The sequence below is a fragment of the Centruroides sculpturatus genome, unplaced genomic scaffold (genome assembly GCF_000671375.1).
Source record: "Centruroides sculpturatus isolate CEXI.00-Female unplaced genomic scaffold, Cexi_2.0 scaffold1007, whole genome shotgun sequence".
NCBI lineage: Eukaryota > Metazoa > Arthropoda > Arachnida > Scorpiones > Buthidae > Centruroides > Centruroides sculpturatus.
The window spans coordinates 33,315-54,131 of NW_019385177.1; the positions used below are offsets into that span (position 1 = coordinate 33,315).

Here is a 20,817-nt window from a genome sequence, read left to right on the forward strand (position 1 = left end):
TTGATTACTTGATTGTTAAAAAGATATTTTATAACAAATTTAAATTGACTGTAACCTTTTGTTCCATTTCTGACTTCTTCTTCTTCTTCCTCCTCCTCCTCTTCTTGAGGTGGTTCTAATTGAGTCATTCGTACTTCCTAATAGTAAACACAAGAAACTTTATTATCACCTTATTTATCCTTCTTTTGAAGGGATTATCAAGATATTAATTTATTATCAGATTTACAACACTACTAAAAACACAACCTGAGTTCTTAATTCAGCTTCATTTAATGCTCTGTGATGTACTACCAATCTGGAATTGTTTGGCTGTACTCCTGGTTTCAAGCGACGTTTACTTAGTCTTACCCTGATATTAAACAATAAATATACATTAACAAGTTATATCTGCTCGTTAATTAATTACATTAAATGTTTTTCACGCTTAAATTTCTGCATTAATTTTCATTTTATAACCATAAAATTGGGGTGAGTAGAAACACTTCTCTGTCTAAATGATTATGTAACTCTAATAATGTTAAATGATATACCTTGTAATTTGTCTTAAAAAATTGGTCTTATCCCCTTTAACAACTTTATTACATGATACAAAGGAATCAAAAGATTACAAACTTAAAGATCATGTTTGATTCCATTTTAGAATTAGAGAATTGAAAGAAAATGCTCTCTCTTTCCAAAAGCTGTTTGTTAGTTACATAGACCTGATATTATGCACATTAGAACTTACACTGAAAGAAAACAGTTTTTATAAAAACACTGCTTAAGTTGCTTTGATAATCTGAAAAATGATTACATAAATAAAAACAGAAAAGCTTTCAAAAATTATTCAAGCCACTAAAGTCATTATCAGGAAAACAAGTTTTTAAGTATACCAAAGAGCTGTTAATGGAGGTATAGTTTCCCAAGAACCCACATATACAAAGCAAAATTTCTCACACATCTCCAAAAATTCTTTTCTGTAGTATTGTAGAAAGTGCCCCACATATTTATATCCTTCAACTTGGCAGACTTTGGCAACATACAGTCTACTGGAGTCTTTTTACTTTCCATATACCTTCACTACAGAGAAATCACCAAGTTTAAGAGAAGTGTCCTGACTAAAATAAATCAAGACCAATAGGTAAAACATACAAATTCATATATTTAACTATTTCTAAGCCATATCTTCGACTTCTTCAAATTTTAAACCATTGGTATTGAAAAAAGTTGCATGGCATGAATACAAACAGCAATTTTTGTTGTTTTTATTCATCCCACAAATTCAAAATAATTACATAACAAAAAGAGATCAATGATTATAAAAAAAACATTTAAAATATGAGTGAGTTCAATGAAAATTTAATGAAATGATATTATTTAACTTTTATATTATTTATCTTTTAAAAAAATTTAATAAAAATTCTATTTCAGACAGTGTCTCATAATATATAATAAGACCTAAAAGAAAACAAACCTAGTTTCCAATTCATCGTAATATACTGCACCATCACGAAATACAAAAAAATAATTTTCTTCGTAACCCTTCGAAGCCTTATTCTTAACATTCCAATTATATTCACGTGCCATTTTGTACTCATATCTGAAAAAAGAAAATCATAATTTAATATGTATTAAATATATCCAGATTGTTAATAATCAAATTTAATTTAATTAGTATTAATAATTTTAATAATGTTTTCATAAAATTGCTAAATAGTAAATATTTTGAAAATTGAAAAAAACATACTTTAAAGTTATATTTTTATAATAATAAAAATTATTTCAAAAATTCCTTAGTTTTACTTTTAATACAAAAATCACAATATCAAAAAATAGAAACGAAATCACATTCTAATAAACACTGTATTACAACAATAAAATCAAATTTCAAATTTTAAGAATCAACAAATTTAAAAACCTTTTTAAGATGATTCTTTTTCAAAATTAAAAATTTTTTTTAAAAATATTTATTTATCAATATTTATTAAAGAAAGTACTGTACATAAATAGTTGACTATTTATAATCAGTGTAATATATACAGCAATAGCATAGAGGGTGGGTTATATATAATTAGAAAGATTCCTTATTCAAAGTTTAGTTCAGGAGTCGACAAACTTTTTTAGAAAAGGACCAGATCATAAAAAAAATCAGGTTCAGTGGGCCATGTTGTAAACTCAAATAGCTATATTTTTTTAATAGGTACTTCTACTCAAAGCAAATGCAATTTGATAACAATATAACCCTTAAGACAAAGGTGCCATCAGAGATAGGACTGGCCACACATCCCTATTTGATTCGCTTGCAATTTTTCCATGTAAATATTATACAATATTAACCCGCAATCTGGATTGAAAACAGGCTGCAGTCCAGATTTGGCCCACGGGCTGTAGTTTGCCAATCCCTGGTTTAGTTAATAGAAATTTTAAAATAAATTTAAGATATTCCAAAACTGAAAACTTGCTTATGTAGATATAAAATGAGCAATTATTATTGTGACATCATCACAATGCCAGGCCACAATTTTTAATTTTTTTTAATTTAAAATATATGTTCTCCACCTCAAATTAGTAGTGTTGTGACCCTGTACATCATATTTTCCCACTAGCAATAGAATTGTGATGATGATCTAACTCCTTTCAGGGAAAAATTTTTTAATAGAAATAACATGACTTCCAGTGCAAACCAGAAGTTCATATATAGTTAATTGGGGGCTCCTGCCCCAAGCTTTCCATATTTGGTATCATCTTTCATCTATCTAACTCTGTTCTCAAGATAAAGGAAGGACAGAAAAAAAGACAGACAGACAGACAATAGTGGGAATATATAAAAGTCTACAATTTTTTCAATTGCAGCCCAATCGATAAATTTATATTTCTCCAGAAGTAATTTAAATTTATATAATTTCATATGTATGGAAAACAAAATATTTATACTATAAAAAGTGGAACTATTCAATAATGGGAGATTGACAAAGGAAAAAGTTAAAATGCAACATTTTTAATGTTTGTTTCCTTCAATATACTTTCATTCTTCATCAAAATACTGCTGTATTTTGATCTTCCATTATTTGATGCAGTAAAATAACTATATAAAATATTTAGGCAATCGTTTGGCAATTTAGTAAAATAACTACTCTTCTGTCAGCATGTCCAGTAAGCTGACCGTTTTCTTTTTTTATCTGCTGCACTGATTTCGATTTTATTCTTTGTTTTTCATTTTCAAGAAAAAACTGTGCATAACTAAAATTAGATAAACAGAATTGATGTTCAAAAACTATAATACATTTGTTGGCAAAACCTTCTTAACAAAGTATGTTATGGACTGATGCATTTTCATGGTACAGAATCCTATCCTTCTACAAATCTAGTTTTCTTTCTCTAATCATGTGTTTCAGCTTAATCAGGTTGTAGTAGTATGGGTTGATCATTTATCCCATTTTCCCTTCAACACTTTCTTCCATTTTTGATGTAGTGTTAATTGAGGTGTGCCTGTACCTCTGGTAATGAAGCCTCAACATATCAAAATCTGCCGTTTCAAATACCATTTAACATAAAAGTATGAAAATTTGAAGGTCTATGTTCAAAAGTCATCTGATCGGCTAATGACAAGTGACTCATCACATACTCCCAAGTTTCAAATGTGTCTGTTTTAACAGTTTTGCATCATTGTTGTAGCTTTGTCATTGCTTACAGTTTGTAATGTGTGTTTCAATATGCTGCACTGCAATAAATAAAGCATGTTTTCTGATACATTACTGTAGATTTTGTAAAATATTAATACATAATATTTTGTTTTTCTACCTATTTAGTTAAAATGTCAGAATCAAGGAAAAAAAAATCAATTTCTTTACAAACAAAATTAAATATCATACAATTGAAAGAGGTGAAAGAAAATCTGATGTGGCAGATTATTTAGGAATAGAACATTAACAACTCAATTCACAATAAACCTACAACACTTAGTCAATCAGAAAGAATAAAACAGTCTGCTCAGAATTGTACAAATGTTACAGCAGCAAAATTAACTCACTTAAGGAGCTCAATTTTAGAAAAATGGGGAAAATGTTAAGTTTGTCGATAGATGACATGTCACAATGTTATATGCCATTAATCAAAATGGTGATTTACGAAAAAGCATTATTTTTGTTTAATCACCTGAAATCTAAACAAACTGAAGAAAATTGTGGAAAATTTTGTGACTTCTTATGGTTGATTTGAGAAATTTAAAAAACAGGCCAGAATTTATAGTGTAAAATTATCATGAGAAGCTACAAGTACAGATGTTGAAGCTGAGAAAAAGTTTCCAGAAGAACTAAAGGAAATAATTGAACATAAAAATTTTTCACCAAATTTAGTGTTCAATGTTGACAAAAGCAGTTTGTTCTGGAAAACAGCTACCATCAAAAAGCTTCATTTCTATTGAAGAAGAATTAGCATCTAGGTTCAAAGCAGCCAAAGACCATTTAATGTTATTCTTTGGATCAAATGCCTCTAGCAATTTTAAATCAAAATTGTTATTAGTCTACCATTCAGAAAATCCAAGGGCATTAAAAGGTATCATAAAAACAAATCTACTTATAATATGGAAAGCTAACAGAAAAGTATGGATCACCAATGAATTATTTACTGATTGGTTTGTTAATCATTTTTGTCCAGAAGTGAAAAAATATTGCCAAAGAAATGATTTTGAAGAAAAAGCACTGTTGTTGTTGGACAATGCTCCAGGACATGCTTAATACATTAGACACATGCATTCCTGTCAAAGTTGTTTTTCTTCCAGCAAACACAACTTTCCTGATTCAACTAATGAATCAAGGAGTGATAGTAACATTTAATGCATTTTATCTGTATTGTACCTTATGCAGTTTAATCAAACTAGAAGATAAATAACAAATGACAATTAAAAGTTTTTGGAAAAGCTATGCCATTAAAGATGCTATTGAAAACATTAATAGCTCTTGGAAGATGCCACTCAGAAACTCTTAAATGTAGTTTGGTGCAAATTATGGCCAGAAGTTGTACTAGAAGAAGAAAATAACATTAAAAAGATTAGAAATAATGTTATCAAGATGGCTCAATCAATAGGTTTTGAAAATGTTGACAAAGAGGATGTAACAAATTTATTAAATGCAAAAGATGATGGTTTTTCAATGGACGATTTGGAAAAACTTGTTAGCAATGAAACCAAAGCAAGTGAAGATGAAATTAAAAAAGTTCCTACTGAAAAAGTGTTAGCAACCAAAGATTTAAAAAGGTGCTTGAATGACATTGAAAATGTTTTAAATTTTTTTGGTGAAAATGGTCCCGATTTACAAAGAAGTGTTATCATTAAGCAATCAGTGTTAAATGCAATAAATTGGTATAGGCAATTGTTAAATGAAAGAGACAATAAGCATAAACAATCAATTTTATGTCCATATTTTGAAATGTGATTTTATATTTGTTTGGTATGTAATATTGACTTTTTATTTAATAAAACCTTTCTTTTCCCAAAAAATATCTTTCATTTTCTTAAGGAATGAATGTATCCTTTAAGGTCATAATATTTTCAATCTGAAAACAAAGTTTTGCTTAATGAAGTAACTTCATGGAATGCATCCTCCTCATAAATCGAGGTTTGCCTGTACTCTGTCATTCAGGACATTCAGTGTCATTTTATCAGCTTTTACTGAATTACTTTTGCTATTCAATCATTTAAACACATAACATGTCATATTTCCACACAACTCCTTCAACAATTGGAAAGCTAGTCCAAATTTTATTCATTTTACAAGAAACTTGTACAGTACATTACTTGATTTGTGAACTGGACATTAATCTGAAAACCTGATATCATGCCCACTTTAAAATGTCTATGTACTGACTGACTGAACATGCAAACTGACACTTTCTAAGTTTGAGTTTAGACTTAAAGGCCATAGAGTATCCTCCCATATTTATTTGGCAAGAAAATCACTTATAATGGGATTAACTTCTAGCACCATATCTCATTTATATAACTATTAAATATTTACATTTTTGTTTAAAAAATTTTGCTACAAATACTGATAATTTTTATACAAAATTTTCATTCATTTTCTAAATATAATGACTTTATAAGAAATTAAATTTATATTAATATTTCATCTAGTGAATTGTATATAAAATAAAACATCTTACTCATCCTCATCCATATAATCCATTCCTTCTTCAGAATCTCTCTTCCTTTTTTCAATTGTTTCCTCTGTGGGTAAGAAATAAGCTACAAACTGTTCTCCACTTTCATCCATTACACCTCTAAAATATAAAAATATAATTATATATATATTAATATATATAAATTATTTTAGAATTATAAAATTTTGATAATACCTGATCATAGCCTGTGACATTTCTTCTATTTGAGNACATGCTTAGGCATGGTTTTCTAAATGATATTTGTGACTGATCATAGCCTGTGACATTTCTTCTATTTGAGTCATTGGAGCTGGTGCTGTATCAAACATTACTTGAGCAAATGGATATTTCCAAAGCTGTAAGCATCAATTATTAAATTGAATTATAAAACAAAATAATAAATAATATAAATACAGGGTTATACAGGGTTCCTACTCAAATTTTTGTTTTAAATTCTATGACTTTCCCTGACCAACTTTGTACAAATTTCCTGACACTCACATCCCTTACAGTATGGCACATTGATAAAATAAAACAGTATTTGACTTACTATGCATATATACACTATTGCTTCTCCGACTTTTTAATTAGTTATTTTTTCTAATTAAATAGTTATATATTTTTTTACAATTGACAAATTATTAAAACTAAAAATAAAATGCTTTATTAAATTAAAGTAGTTTACTCTGTTATTAATTCATAAATATAAATCTACATGGCTTTGAAAAACAGAAAAAAGCAATTATTTATTTATTATTCATTAACAAATCCAGTTATATACAAAAGTATATATTCATTAAATGCATCCCTTAATAAATTTCCTGAACTTCATAAAATACTAATAAACTGGAAAAAAATCAGAAATAAATACTATTTAAATTATTTATCATTTTTTGTAATTTGTGAACTTTTGAGAAAATTGTGTATGAGTAGTTTTGGTAAAATTTGTCCTGACAATATTCTGCACCTCTTTTTGTAAGTTGTATTGCACCACATTACTTCTTGCTGCCTGCAGATGGCTACACTTAATCAAGCATACTGTCAGCAAAAAACTCAAACAAGGCAGCCAAGGAGGCAAATTTCCTGACTTTCCATGAGATTTTCTAAACACTAATGAAAATCCCCAACTTTCCAGGTGTGTAGGAATCCTGTGTGTATATATATAACATCTAATATAGAAATAAAATAATAAAATTATAATTTGTATACATAATGAAGGTACTATTTTATCTTACTGTTGCCTATTAATTTACGTTTCTTAAAAAATAATAATTAATATTCAATAACTATTTAAAAGCAAATGTTCATTGATATCCATTAAAAAAGTCTACTATTAATAAAATAGTGTAAGAAGGACATTACTGGGCTACAATTTTTAATCATATTTTTAATTTATTTAATTTAAATTATATGCTCTCCATCTGAAATTAGTATTGACTTGTCCCTGTACATCATACTTTTCCTTTAACAATAGAGTTGTGCCAGTCATCTAACACCTTTCAGGGGAAAATTTTTGAATTGAAATAACATGACTTCCAGTTTGCATCAGAAGCTTGTACATATTTAATCAGGGCCTCCTGCTCCTAAGGTTTTCATAAATATCCAGTCTCGTCTTTCATTTATCTAATTCCATTTTCAAGATTAACCTATTTTGATGTTGAATATTTTCTCCGTCACGTGTCGCTCCACGCTGAAGTTTTTCAATGTTAAGCCTAACACAATCACACATTTTAGAAAAATAATAATTGTGGCTATTGTATCATTCTAAATTACTTTATATTTTTCATATACAAAATAGACATATTAGGGAATGTAAAAAACAAAAAAATTTATTTCAGAAGTTAATTTTAGTGAGATATATGTCAAAACAAGAAACAACACCTAGTGGAACATTACACTGCACACACTGATAACGTGATTCTGCATGCTTTTTGTTCGCTGAACATACTTTACATATTCTGGATGGATGTTTCTTTTTTTTCTGTTGGTGGTATAAAACTGGGAAAATGCCGTTCAGATAAACGTAACAGATTTTCATGTGACGGTCGACTGCGGCAAGCTAGATGTCTGCTTGTGTGATACTTCTTTATCACTTCTATGATAACAGACATCAAAATCAAAAATCAAAAAATGATATTTGTTTTTTTGTATGTTGTCAATATAAAACACAAGCTTTATACAGTGTAATATCCATCATATGAAAAAACACTTTTTTTTTACCATTTTACTGTTTTTCTCATGAATGGATAATTGTGTAGTACTCTGTCACAGAGATAGATACCATCCATATTACAATTATAATCTAAAATACAATTAGGTTTCATTATTACTTCTCCTTCATTATTACTTCTTCCTACATTTACCTGAATCAGAAAATTTGTTGTCACTCATCGTACTTAGAATTGCAACATCTCTTTTATCTTTCCAACAGAACACAGACAATTCATCTTTCTGACAGGTTACAAATTCCCCTTCTTTCAATTTACTGCCAGGAAAATTGCATGGCATTCCTATCTGATTTTTGTTTACCGTTCCAAATACATAGCAGAAATGCTTCTGGAGAAACAAACCTAAGGTCGGCGAGGTGAAAAACCTATCTAAAAAAACTTGTGATTTTTACCAAACAACGGTTCTAATAAGGTTAGCACAACCTTCTCATCTTACCCACCTTCAAAATTTCCATATTCAGTAGTAGCTCCAGTGTAAACTATAAAGTCACAAACATATCCTGTTCGTGATTCACAAATTTTGAAGCTTTTCACTCCAAAATGAGCATGCTTGTTTGGTACATATTGTCTAAATCCCAATCTCCCTTCCATAGCACAAGACTTTCACCTACACAGATATACATCCCAGAGGAAAATATATTTTTGAACCTGTGGCATAAATGATCAATAATACTGCATAATTTATGCAGTCGATTATCACCACACGAAGCTTGATTATTGTCCATAAAATGCAGAGGAAACAATAAAAGTTGAAAGCGATTGCTCGACATCGCACTCAAAAAAATGGTGTCGAAGAAACATTTTCAATTGTAAAATACATGCTTAGGCATGGTTTTCTAAATGATATTTGTGACCATTGTAAGTCCTAGAAATTCTCTTATTTCTGGATTTGTTGTTGGTTTCCAGTTTTTTATACTATTCTCTCGTAAATTGTCACAGTTCAGCAAACTATTACCATAATTGTTTGTGAAACAATCTTGTCGACAAGTTCATCATCAAAAAATATACTAAAACACTTGAACGGTGTAGCATCACTCTGTAAGTTACATCGTATTCCTGCTGGTCTTCTTCACTTGAGGGCTTATGTATATCTTCACTTGAGGGCTTATGAAGTTTGTTCGAATCCATCCATCGTCACTACTAAATCGTGGACGTTTAGCACTATTACTTTGAGTACTACCGCTTGATCTGCCTCTATATCCACTTGTGGATGGTATTTCAGGATCAAAATCACCACTGTCATCACTTACATTTTGATCTGGTATGTAATTGCCGTTGCTGTCTGAAAATTCAGATTCATCAGAACCTAAATTAAATAAATATTCGATCACTTCTGACTTGTTTAGAGTGCTATATCTACTACTCGTTGCCATGTTGAAACAGAGACAAACTAACGGTCTAATTTCCTTTGCGATTTCTAATAAAGAACTATTCCTAGAATTTCAATATCCTGCTATGCAAAAACTAGATAATATAACGATTCTTCTGATATGAGTCACTTATTTCGGAACTCCATATAAGTAGCGACATCTAATGTTTAAAAAATGTTCTGATGCAGAAACAAATATTTTTGGGATCAATGAGGTCAACACGAAAATTTTCAGGAACAACGCAGGACAGGTTAAGGAAAGTCGAACAGATGGACAACAGTGGGAATTTATAGAACAATTTTTCAAATTGCAGTTCAATAAAGACAAATTGAATAATAAGAAAGAACATTCCTAAGCAATTACCTAGCATGTATAAATATCACTATTTTTAACAAGTTTAGAAAATTAACAGAGCGTGTTTCAAAAAATTCTGCAATATATCAATTAAAAAAATTCTAGGCAATTTGCCCATTTATATTTAGATGTAAAAATGGAAAATTAAAAAAAAGACATTATTATAAAATTAGATATAGAGAAAATTTATTCAATAATAAGAATGCATTAATATTAAAACTAATACCTATTAAAAGTTACAATAAACACAATCCAATAAGAATTATATTACTAATTCATATATCCTATCCAATATAAAATGTAATATCATATTATACATGCTTATGGCAAATCATCTTTAAGTTTGTTTTTCATAACTTTTGATATTACAAATTTAAAAATGCAAAATTATTTATAAAAATAATTTGATCTTTAAATTAATCAAAAAATTTAATACACACCTCAAAATCAGGAAATACAGGTAATATTTCTAAAGGTACGACACCTGGTTTAGTGTAATGCTTTTCTATCTATAAAAACAAAATGATGATAAATACTCCAAATACTTAAATAAAAATTAATAAAAAATAGTATGCAAATTTTGCTTTTATATAAATTATTCAAAATATTATATTGCTTTAAGAATAATCATCATCAATAAGCGATATTGATCATGATAATTAAAATTAAAAACTGCAAAGATAAAATTCAACTTATGATAATTCATAAGTTGAATTTTATCTTTGCAGTTTTTAAATGTATATTTAATACAGAGTAAATTCAGATTCTTACTGGTTTTTGGGCATCTTCAAATGTCTTATTAATAGCACGAATTTGACTTTCACGATCCATATATAAATTTTCCTCTTTGAAAAGTTTTTTAACATTATAACCAACTCTATGTTAAAAAGAAAAATAATTAATTAATATTTTGATATTAAATCACATGTCAAAATTATAAAAATAATAATGTAATGCATTTCCTAGTCAATACATCATACTTATTGCATAATATCAAATTTTCAAAATTTTATTTTTTAGATCTTTAGATTAAAATAAACTATACAGAGTGTCTGGAAAGACATTCACCTAGTTTTTTATTCTTGTAAATGAGATAGTGATATATATCAGAACATACATTATACTTGTCTAGAACATAAATATGAGCTCATTTGTGATTACAGTAGTCTGTGATGTTTCTTAAGATTGTTAAGATGTGTTTGTAGATAATTCGGTGTGAGAAGAGAAAATCCTGTCACCAAATTCTTCAACTCTTTGGTTGTGTGGTAGAGCTGCTGACTGACTTCCTCCTTGAGAAAGCTGCAGATACTTGAACAAACTGTTCCTAAAGGGATATGCTGGAGATGCTTCATGTGAGAGCCAAATTTGTTGAAGAAATTTTCGTTCAATTTACTTTTTAGTTAAAGTTGTTTTGCTAAAATCATCAAGGATAATTAAACTGTTTCCCACGGACTTATTTCCTTGTTGAAGATGACACGTTGAATGTGTCACCTGGAATCAACGAGTGAAAATGTGACTATTGGCCCCGATGTACTAAACCTCCTAACAAAGCCATGGGAAAAACCCAGGAGGAGCCCCTAATTAAAAAGGAGAGGATGATAACAAGCCGCAGCAGTCATCATCAACCCTTTTTCCTAAGTGTGTGTGTTCCAAACTGCTGTTTTAGCCATCGCCACTCGCCGCCACCCAAGAAGCTGTGGAAAAAAGGATTACCCTCTGAACTGAGTTGCCGACCTTTCCTCGATTTGTACATTGATACGATTAGGACTCACGAGTATTTTAAGGTATTTATTATCTCGTGAACTTACTGTGAGCTCTCTCTCTCAGTCAGGGTTGCGTTAAGTTTATCTCTCTCTATCCCTCTCCCTTTAACCATTGTGCTAAGTGTCTAAAATACTTTTCAGCCACTGTGCTAAGCTTCTGAAATGATCATAAACTTGTAAACACTATCTCGTAGAACTTGTAAATAATATCTATCAATAAAAGGGTATTTTTGTTAAATGTTAATTTGTGGAGTGTACTTCTTCCGATCGTTTCCATCTGCCTCCATTCAGAGTCTGGAAATCCACAAACACTCGCATGATAAATAACGTAACAACCATTGAGATTTCCACGTCCAGCAGACACGGTGGTGTCAGTCCTGACAAGGTGCCAAGGAGGTGCTGACCCTGTGGTCACATTCAGATCTATGGGCATTCTCTCTCCCATGGTCACCAGAGTTCTGACCTTACAATGCCAGACAACATTTTGTGGGCTTTTCAAGGAAAAAGCATGTAAACAGCATTCAAAACAAAGTTGAAAAATGCAATGATAAGAGCATTTTATCTTTTTACACCAGATTATCCAAGAAAAACATCTTGCTGAACTTGGTGCCATATCAGACTAAGCTATGACAATGATGGAGCTCATACTGATGCTCTGTACAAGTACAAGGTGCATTCTGACATAAAATGTCTTGATATCTCATTTACAATAATAAAAAAAGGGGGTGATGCACTTCCCAGACAAACTATATAATTATCTAATTTTTCTTATAAAAAATTTAACATGCAATATATAATTAGAGTAGATGTGAAAATTTAACATCTTCACCAATTATAGTTCACAATTCAAATTATTACAGATAAGATCAAACTACAATAAACATTCTGTATCTAGAATAGTAATTTGGAAAAATTATCCTATAAACTAGAAAGTTCTATTAAAAAATTAACTATAGACAGAAACTGTACCCAGTTTAGTACATTATTACATTAATGTGAAAATAATCAAAATAAATTTCTACCTGTAAACAAGGAAGGAAGGGGGAAAACAGGAATTATACAATGTTTGCATCATTTTACTAAGTTTTTATGCCTTCAACATAAATTTCTGATAATGAGTGATTTTTATTATTTATTTTTGTAGATTTATAAAATTTCAACTTTCCAAATAAATACAATAATATCTCTAAAATAAACATGTAAATGAGACAAGTTAACTTTTTGATTAGTAGTAGCAATTAACTATGAATTTAAATAGTTTATCTAAAATTTAAAAATTATCCTGTTGTAAATAAAACTATAAATCAAGAAAAAAATCATTTTAATCTCAAATTATATTCAATATAAAAATTATACAGGCTACCTGTATACAACATGGTATCACTAACATAGTGAAGACTTGTGGCAATCCTCACATAATAATATTTTTGAGCTTTCATGCTGGGAAAAATCCTGCTACTAATTTTGGATATCATTTTTCAACATTCCTATTATTTTTTATGAATTCTTCCTGTTTATTTGCTATTATGTAAAAAATTCTATATTATATTTTGTTAGAAAATCTCAGTTATTCTGCGCTATTAAAACTACTGAATTAAGATTTTTTTATATATCCATTGAAGATATCCTTTAAAAAGAAAAATGTTCTTGTCTGAAGAAAATTTAGTAAAATGTAAATTATCTGACATATGTGTCACATTTAAGGGATTAATACTTTTAATGAAAATTAAATCATGTATTTTTGTAAGCTTTTAGAAAAACAATCTCCTTTTTTTGTGTTGGTTTTTACAGTGGGTAATTGGTTAATGAACATAATCCATTTCAAGACTTTGTTTGCTATCTGAATTGTTCATTAACCAATTATCAATTTATCATATGTTTGTATGGGAATTTGATTAATTCATTCTGGAAACCCCCAAAAATAAAAAATATATACTTTCTTACTACGTTCATTTATATGTAATAATAAAAATACATATATACGCAGTCTTGCATTTTTATTAGTTATGTCTTTTTGTTTGTGGGGTTAAAGAATCTGTCTAATGTCAATTGCTTTTCTCTCTTCTTCAGGATTTTCATAAGTAATTAATAGCATTGTAACTGTAGAGATCCCAAGCCTATTAACCTCAACCTGGTTTGTATGCCATTCTAAGACTGTTGTTCTGACATCCCCCACTTCAAAAGATCTTTAATTAATAGCAGATATTGACATTAATTCTCTTTTTCATAATAAAACATATCTCGCTGAGTTTCTTGGTGTTCTTCGTTCAAGAGTTCTTGGCATTCTTCTGTTGTCAGATCCATTTCAGGTTCTATTATATATAAGCTCTTCAATGTTCTCTATTTCTCAGAAGTGATTTTTGTTACTCCTTTAGCTGCTTGAGTCTTCTTGATTATACTGTATCTTTCTTAGATAAGATTGAACTGAGGCATACTGTGGACCTGTTCAAGCCATACTGCCCAGCAACATCAGGCATCTTCTGCCCACTCTCTACTTTTGCTATTTTACCTTTCGACACAAAACGAAACGAATGCCCGCCCGACAGTCTCGCAAATACTATAAAAGAATTGTTTCTGTCAGAAAAATAAAAGGCTGGAATTACAAGGGAGAGTTTCAAAGTTCAGAGGAATACTATCTGATGAGTATATTCTGGGTTGAGTGTCAATGTCAATGTCTCCAGCACTCTGAAAAGCTTCAAATTGTTACCTGAAGACAAGGGAAAATCAATCGGTATTTGCTATTTTCATTGCTTCTTTTTATGTTTGTTCAGTGAAGTGTTCGTTGTCCGATCATAAAAATCTTTCACAGAAGTGTTCATTATCTGATTTGTTCGTCAATCGATCACACACTGCATAACATAATTTTCTACTACACAAGATTTTATAAGAATCTAACTACTATATTATATGAAAGTTATCCATATTTCAAATTTAGAATGAAAGTGATAAATTAATATTTTATGTTAAATAAAAACATTTTCCTTATAATTCAGTTACCTAAAATATAATAAATATATTACATAATGTGAAATAAATTTATCATACAAAGTATAATTTTATTTATTACTTTGTTTCTGTTTTTTCGCTGCTATGTCCATATCTGTTAAATTCTGTTGAAATATATTCAGTTTTTTTCAACCAAGGAACAATTTTATTATGATGACGTGATCTGTAAAATAGTTTAAAAAACATTATTTAATAACTTTTAATAATTACTTAAAAAATCCCTATACAAGTATACAAACTATAATTTTCAATAAATGTGAAACTCTATAAAAAAAAAAAAAGACTAACCTTTTAGAATCTTGAGGTGCAAGACTTTCTTCTTCCAGTAATTTTTCATCTTCAGGATGAAGCATTAATTCTAATTTAATTATAAATTATCATTAACATTAATAATTACAATAACAAATAGATTTATTTCTAAAAACTTTTTCATCTTTTGAATTATAATAAATACACAGAAATAATTAAATTTATTTACCATTTGGGTCAATAGTATAGGTATTAGGATTTATTAAATCTATTGTAACACCTAAGTCATGTTCAGTAAGAAGATCATGTTTATAATTTCTTTCAAGAGAAGTTGGTTTATATTGGACGAATCTATAATTATATAAAACAGTGCAATGTATACAGTATATAAAACAATTTAAGCACATGCACATATGTTTTATTTTAACATTATTATTCTAAACTGATTAAGTTTGTGTTTTTCTGCATGTCTTATTTTTAAACTTGTGTATCTATTAGAATTTATGAAATCTAAAATCATTATATTCCAGTAAGTAAATCTTGTGCAGTATTTGATATTTCCAATTAACAAATAATTGCAAATAACTTATTTTGAAATATTTGCACTTGGAAACGTGAATAGATTTAAGGATGTTTATTAAAAATAGTTTCTATTTTCTTAATTTATTTATATTCATTCATTTTGAATTATCTCAAAATCCTTATAAATAATTATTATGTAAAATTACATACCTATTAGATTCGAAAGGATACGTTATAAATTTTGGATCAAATGGAATATCAGGTAATGTATTACAATATTTAACTCTGCAAACAATTTCTGATCTGGAAAAAAATAAATAGAAATTAATTCATTTTAAATGTTTACTTTAATTAACAAAACTAAAATTGTTTGAGTATTCAGAAAGATCATTTATAATGTTAATTTTTATATGTTCCATTCATCAATTAATTCTTATAAAAGACTAATGACACAATAACATATCAAATTATGTATTTCCTCAAATAAAAATTATCAATTCTTTATGATGTTTTTTCTGCACTTTCTCTTTAATATCTTAAAATTCATTAGTAATTTTTTTCATATACATCTGTCTTACAAATAAAAACTTGGTCGTGTACTTTTCATCAAAATTACAGACTTTTCCCATAGAAATACATACAATTTTAAGTTTATAAAACAAATTCCTGCCAAATAAAATAATAATTATAGATAGTACAATTATTTTGTGCAGGTAATCTACAAGTTACCTGTATTTAAAAGTTAATTTGAAAGTAAATGTGGGTTGAAATGATGTGTGTTATCTACAGACTTTAGTTTGCAGTTACAAACTTGCCCAACCAGCTTTACTCTGTTTCAAACTTACAAAGAATATCTTTAAAAACATTCATGCATCTCAGATATATTCATGTTAACATAGTTCATCTCAAAAGTAACAATGACAACTTCTATATACACTTTACCTTTAGTCCTCCTCCCATTCCTTTTCTGTGCATCAATTAATATACAATGATATCATACACTCGTAATTTTATCTTGAAAGCTAATATGAAGTTTTCAGTAATTCCTCTCCTAGTAATGCTCCTCTTATAAAATTATTTTAATCATATATTACTTCTTTATAGAAAATAGAGAATAAGAGTGAAGTGATTCACTCTTATTCTAAAAGCATTGGCTGTTATAGAGACCAATGCACCTGAGAATGTATAAAAACAATAATATCATTAACAGCAATTATCATTTACTACTTATTTTAGTGTTTTTCAACATTTTTCTAATAGTGCAGGGGTGGCAAACTTTTTTTAGCCCGTATGCCATATAGTAAGCATACTTAGCTTTAAAGATGTTTATGTATGCCAAAGTTTTAGAGTTTGAATAACAATATTTAAAGAAATTAAATAAACATGCTTTAATTAGAATGAATGTAAAGAAACTGATTGAAAAAAAAAGAATGATTAGGTGGTAAACCAAACCAAAAGGATAATTGAAAAATACAGATGATGAATTGAAATTGCATGATATGTTACGTGAGATGATTTCTCATGTGCCACTTTGGGCACATATGCCATAGGTTTGCCACTCCTGTAATAGTGGTACCCCAATTTGGTAATTTTTTTCTTGTGATGCCCCTGCTTCTTTATCAATATAAAGTTGTGTGTATTACTAAAAGTAGAAAAATTACAATAAGTGTTATCATCTTTATTCATGGAAGTATTATGATGTTACTCATCACTATAGTTCCTGGCATCATGATTTAAAATCACTGGCTTGCTCTTTAACTGGTAGGAAAATTATTCCATTTTTGATATCAAGCTCTGTATTAAAGGAATGTCCTTGCAAAAAATGTGCCAACAGCCAGAAGAGGTGAAAATGTGATGAAGAAAGGTCAAGAGTGTGTTAGGCAAGTCAAAACTTTGATCCCCTCCAACTCTTCTAACTTTTCTTGAAAAACAATGTACCAAAGTGCTACTGTGCTACAGCAGTGTACTCTTTTGATTAAGCAATGCTGAATAGTCAGTGCATAGGACTTCAAACACTTGTTCCAGTTGCTCAGCATAGAGGTTCCTGTCTGTGGCCCTGGCCAGTAGGAACCAACTCCCGATGCATCGGTCCATCCAAATTCCACCAAATGCACATTATAACTTTTCATTTGAACTATCCTTATTGAACCATTTGTACTGGCCCATCACCCGATCAGCAGGCCAAAAAGTACCATGTCTAGTTGCTGTTATGCTCACTTGTGTCTTTTTCTGTCATAATTGTTCTGTTTTATGTCCTACAGTTCTGTATAAGTTTATTGTCTTCAGATATACCACTGTAGATGAATTTGTTCATTATCATCTAGTACATTCTGTAGAGCTTGGTCATCTGAAGATATCTGTTGTCGAAGGTAGCATTCTCTGGCCATTTTGTACAGAGCCATTTTGGCCATTAGTAATATATGTTGGATTGTAAGTGGAGTGTGGCAAGTTGAGCATATGAGTTGGGTATCCCTTGTTATTAGATAGTTATGTACTAGTCATGTGTGTCCAGTTCTTAGTCAGGCAAGTACTATTTCATCTTATCCAGTTTTTCCATTGGCTAGTTCCATTGTCCATTTTATTAACTCTGGTTTTATGGTGTATAGTTTTGCAGAATTGTCTCTGACATTTTGTATTTCTTAGTCTGATGATTGGCTCCTGCCTGTAGTTATTGTGAAGTTAGCAAGCTTGGTAAATTTGTGCCAACAGGTCTTTGGATTATCCACCCGGGAGCTATGTTTTCTATGGTTAATTCTTTATATGGCAGATGATTATAGGAAAGTGGTCATTGCCTCTGAGATTTGGAAGGACAATTTGCAAACATCTCTGGTGTGCTAATAGTGAGGTTGATAGCCAAATAGGTGTGTTTGGATAGTGAAAATGATTAGTGATGCCTGTGTTGTTCAGTGTGTGTGTCCAGAAGCATTTTGATAATTTATTCTCTGTAGTTTTTATCCAAGCTTCAACTGTGTTAAAGTCTCCCAACAATATAAATGGTTTTGGGAGTTGATTTATTAGTTATTTTAAGTTGGTTTGTTCTACTGTATCCCCTGGAAGGAGATAGATATTACTCATTGTTATTAGTCCCTGATGAATTTGGACTGCCACAGCCTGAAGCAATGTAAACAGAGAAATTTCTGTCAGGCATTTTGTGTGAAACCAGAATTGCTACCTTGTAACAAGCATTTTATGTGGCATGAAAATCCTTGCGGAGGACACTGTAGTGTTTAAATTTAAGGATGTCAATTGGTTCAGCCTTTGTTTCTTGTAGGCACATATAGACTGAACCATAAGTCTGTATTAAGACCTTCAGTTCATCAGTTTTATATCATATCTCTTGACAATTTCATTAGGGTATTACCATGAGCATATTCAGAGCAGTGAAGTGAGTTGTAAAGATACCGTTCCTTGCTGGGTAGATTTATTTAGTGTTTTTGTCTCTTTGAGACATATTTTATGCCGTTTTGCGATTGTTGTTTATTTGCTGTTCTGGTTAGGAGTTTTGTTTTTCAATTTTAGAGAAGTTGGGTGGAATGGTAAAACAGACTTTTTTGTTCAGTGTTTTCAGTTTTGTTGCTGGGACAAGTCAATTTTGTTATCTATAAAGTGGATGTGATTTTTGTTGGTTCCTCTGTAAGGTTTCGGTATATTTCACTAGAGATATGCTAATTTCTGTTTAAACTTCTGTGAAATTTTTTGCACAAGTTTATTGGCATATATGGGTTTAGTAGGATATATATGCATATATCTCCACTTTACTTCTACATAAGTAGTTTGTTCTATCACTCATATGTGCTGGATTTCTTTTCTGCTGTCTATTTTGGGCACCTTGTGGTATGATTTCCCCACAATTTACACAAAATGATGGGTTTGAACAGCTACTTTCATATGTTAAAAACACTAAACCTATAAACCAGTACATTTTTATAACAAGTGCAAATGTGTTTGCCCTTGTTGAACAGGCATCATCAAGCAAAACATGGGTGAAAACATTTGCATTTGTTATAAAAATTTGCTGGTTTATAGGTTTAGTGTTTTTAATTCTAATTTAACTAGTTTTAAATGGCAGTTTTCTTCTACTTTCATGTGGTTGTTCCCCAGTTTGGATGTCTTGTTTTCTTCTGACAGTTGTATTTGGTGTGTTCAGATGCCTGGCAGTTATAACATCTGAACAGGTTTGGATACATGGCCAAACTCTACAATTTAGGTATGCTTTTTGATATCCACAAGAAGGTTAGAGTTATAACAACAGGTTGCACTAAAGAAGAATTGCTAAATGTGGTGATTCAAAATACAGTATAAATAAATTATATTACAAATACTTGCTTTGTTAATTTAATCATTGCAATTCTAGATAATTGAAATTTGGCATATTATAGAATATTGCATCAAAAAGTTTTTGGTTTACAAATCATGAAAGAAGCAAGAGAAAAATTAGGAGTGTTGAAGGTTATTATTAAATGCCATGTAGGAAATCACTTCCCCATTTCATGTTTGGTTAATTCTTCTGACCACAAATTCCCTGGCCTGCCAGGTTGTCTAAAATTCCTCAGTTGGGCACTCAGCTGATATTACTCCTCTGGAGTAATTTAGATATCCATATGGAATTATTGTAACTGGTATTCCTGCAAAATTGGTTATTTCTTGGAGCTTTTTACTATGTTGACTGTTTTCAGTCTTTATGAATAGATCTCCTGATCAAAGTTTTTGTACCATTCTTGGTGGTCCAGCTATTTGGCTGAGGATTCTATAAATGGTAAAAGATAAAAACCAAGATAGTTTCTTTTCCACATTATATGAATGGATGATCAGGTATTAAGGGCTAATATGTACTGGTTGTTCTGAGACTACTCATGTCGAGGGATGAACGAGGGAAGGTTCTTCACCTTCTTTCCAGACAGAGGGCTTTGGAGAAGTGTCATTTCAGTTTCCATAGGTAATTGATCACAGTTTGCTTGCTTTATTATCCAGGCCCTTCTCAACCCCCAACAAGGGGATGGGGTTCACTGCAAGCAATTACGATGCTGGTTTTCTCACACAGGGCTTTGAAGCAAGTACAGTCCAGTAACAGAGTGGTATCGGGCAGAAGACAATCTCCAGTTCCCAAAGTTTGTAACTGCTGTTTGGAAGTCACAAATGTTGCAGAATTAGGACAGCTCATAAATGACACTTCTAGTTTTTCCATTGGCT

The 20,817-nt window shown here is 30.0% G+C and overlaps 1 protein-coding gene across 1 annotated transcript in view; it reads right to left on the bottom strand.

The window, feature by feature from the left end:
* The window catches only part of LOC111635782 (RNA polymerase II-associated factor 1 homolog), a 29,705-nt gene that overhangs the window by 492 nt on the left and 8,396 nt on the right, over window positions 1–20,817 (bottom strand). Inside the window, exons 2-12 of the mRNA XM_023380852.1 lie at window positions 15,838–15,930; window positions 15,335–15,456; window positions 15,145–15,214; window positions 14,918–15,019; window positions 10,859–10,964; window positions 10,528–10,596; window positions 6,405–6,491; window positions 6,139–6,257; window positions 1,454–1,579; window positions 247–349; window positions 56–137 (exon numbers count right to left, since the gene is read on the bottom strand). Of these exons, the coding sequence (XP_023236620.1) occupies window positions 56–137; window positions 247–349; window positions 1,454–1,579; window positions 6,139–6,257; window positions 6,405–6,491; window positions 10,528–10,596; window positions 10,859–10,964; window positions 14,918–15,019; window positions 15,145–15,214; window positions 15,335–15,456; window positions 15,838–15,930 (1,079 nt within the window). The remainder of the gene's footprint in view (window positions 1–55; window positions 138–246; window positions 350–1,453; window positions 1,580–6,138; window positions 6,258–6,404; window positions 6,492–10,527; window positions 10,597–10,858; window positions 10,965–14,917; window positions 15,020–15,144; window positions 15,215–15,334; window positions 15,457–15,837; window positions 15,931–20,817) is intronic.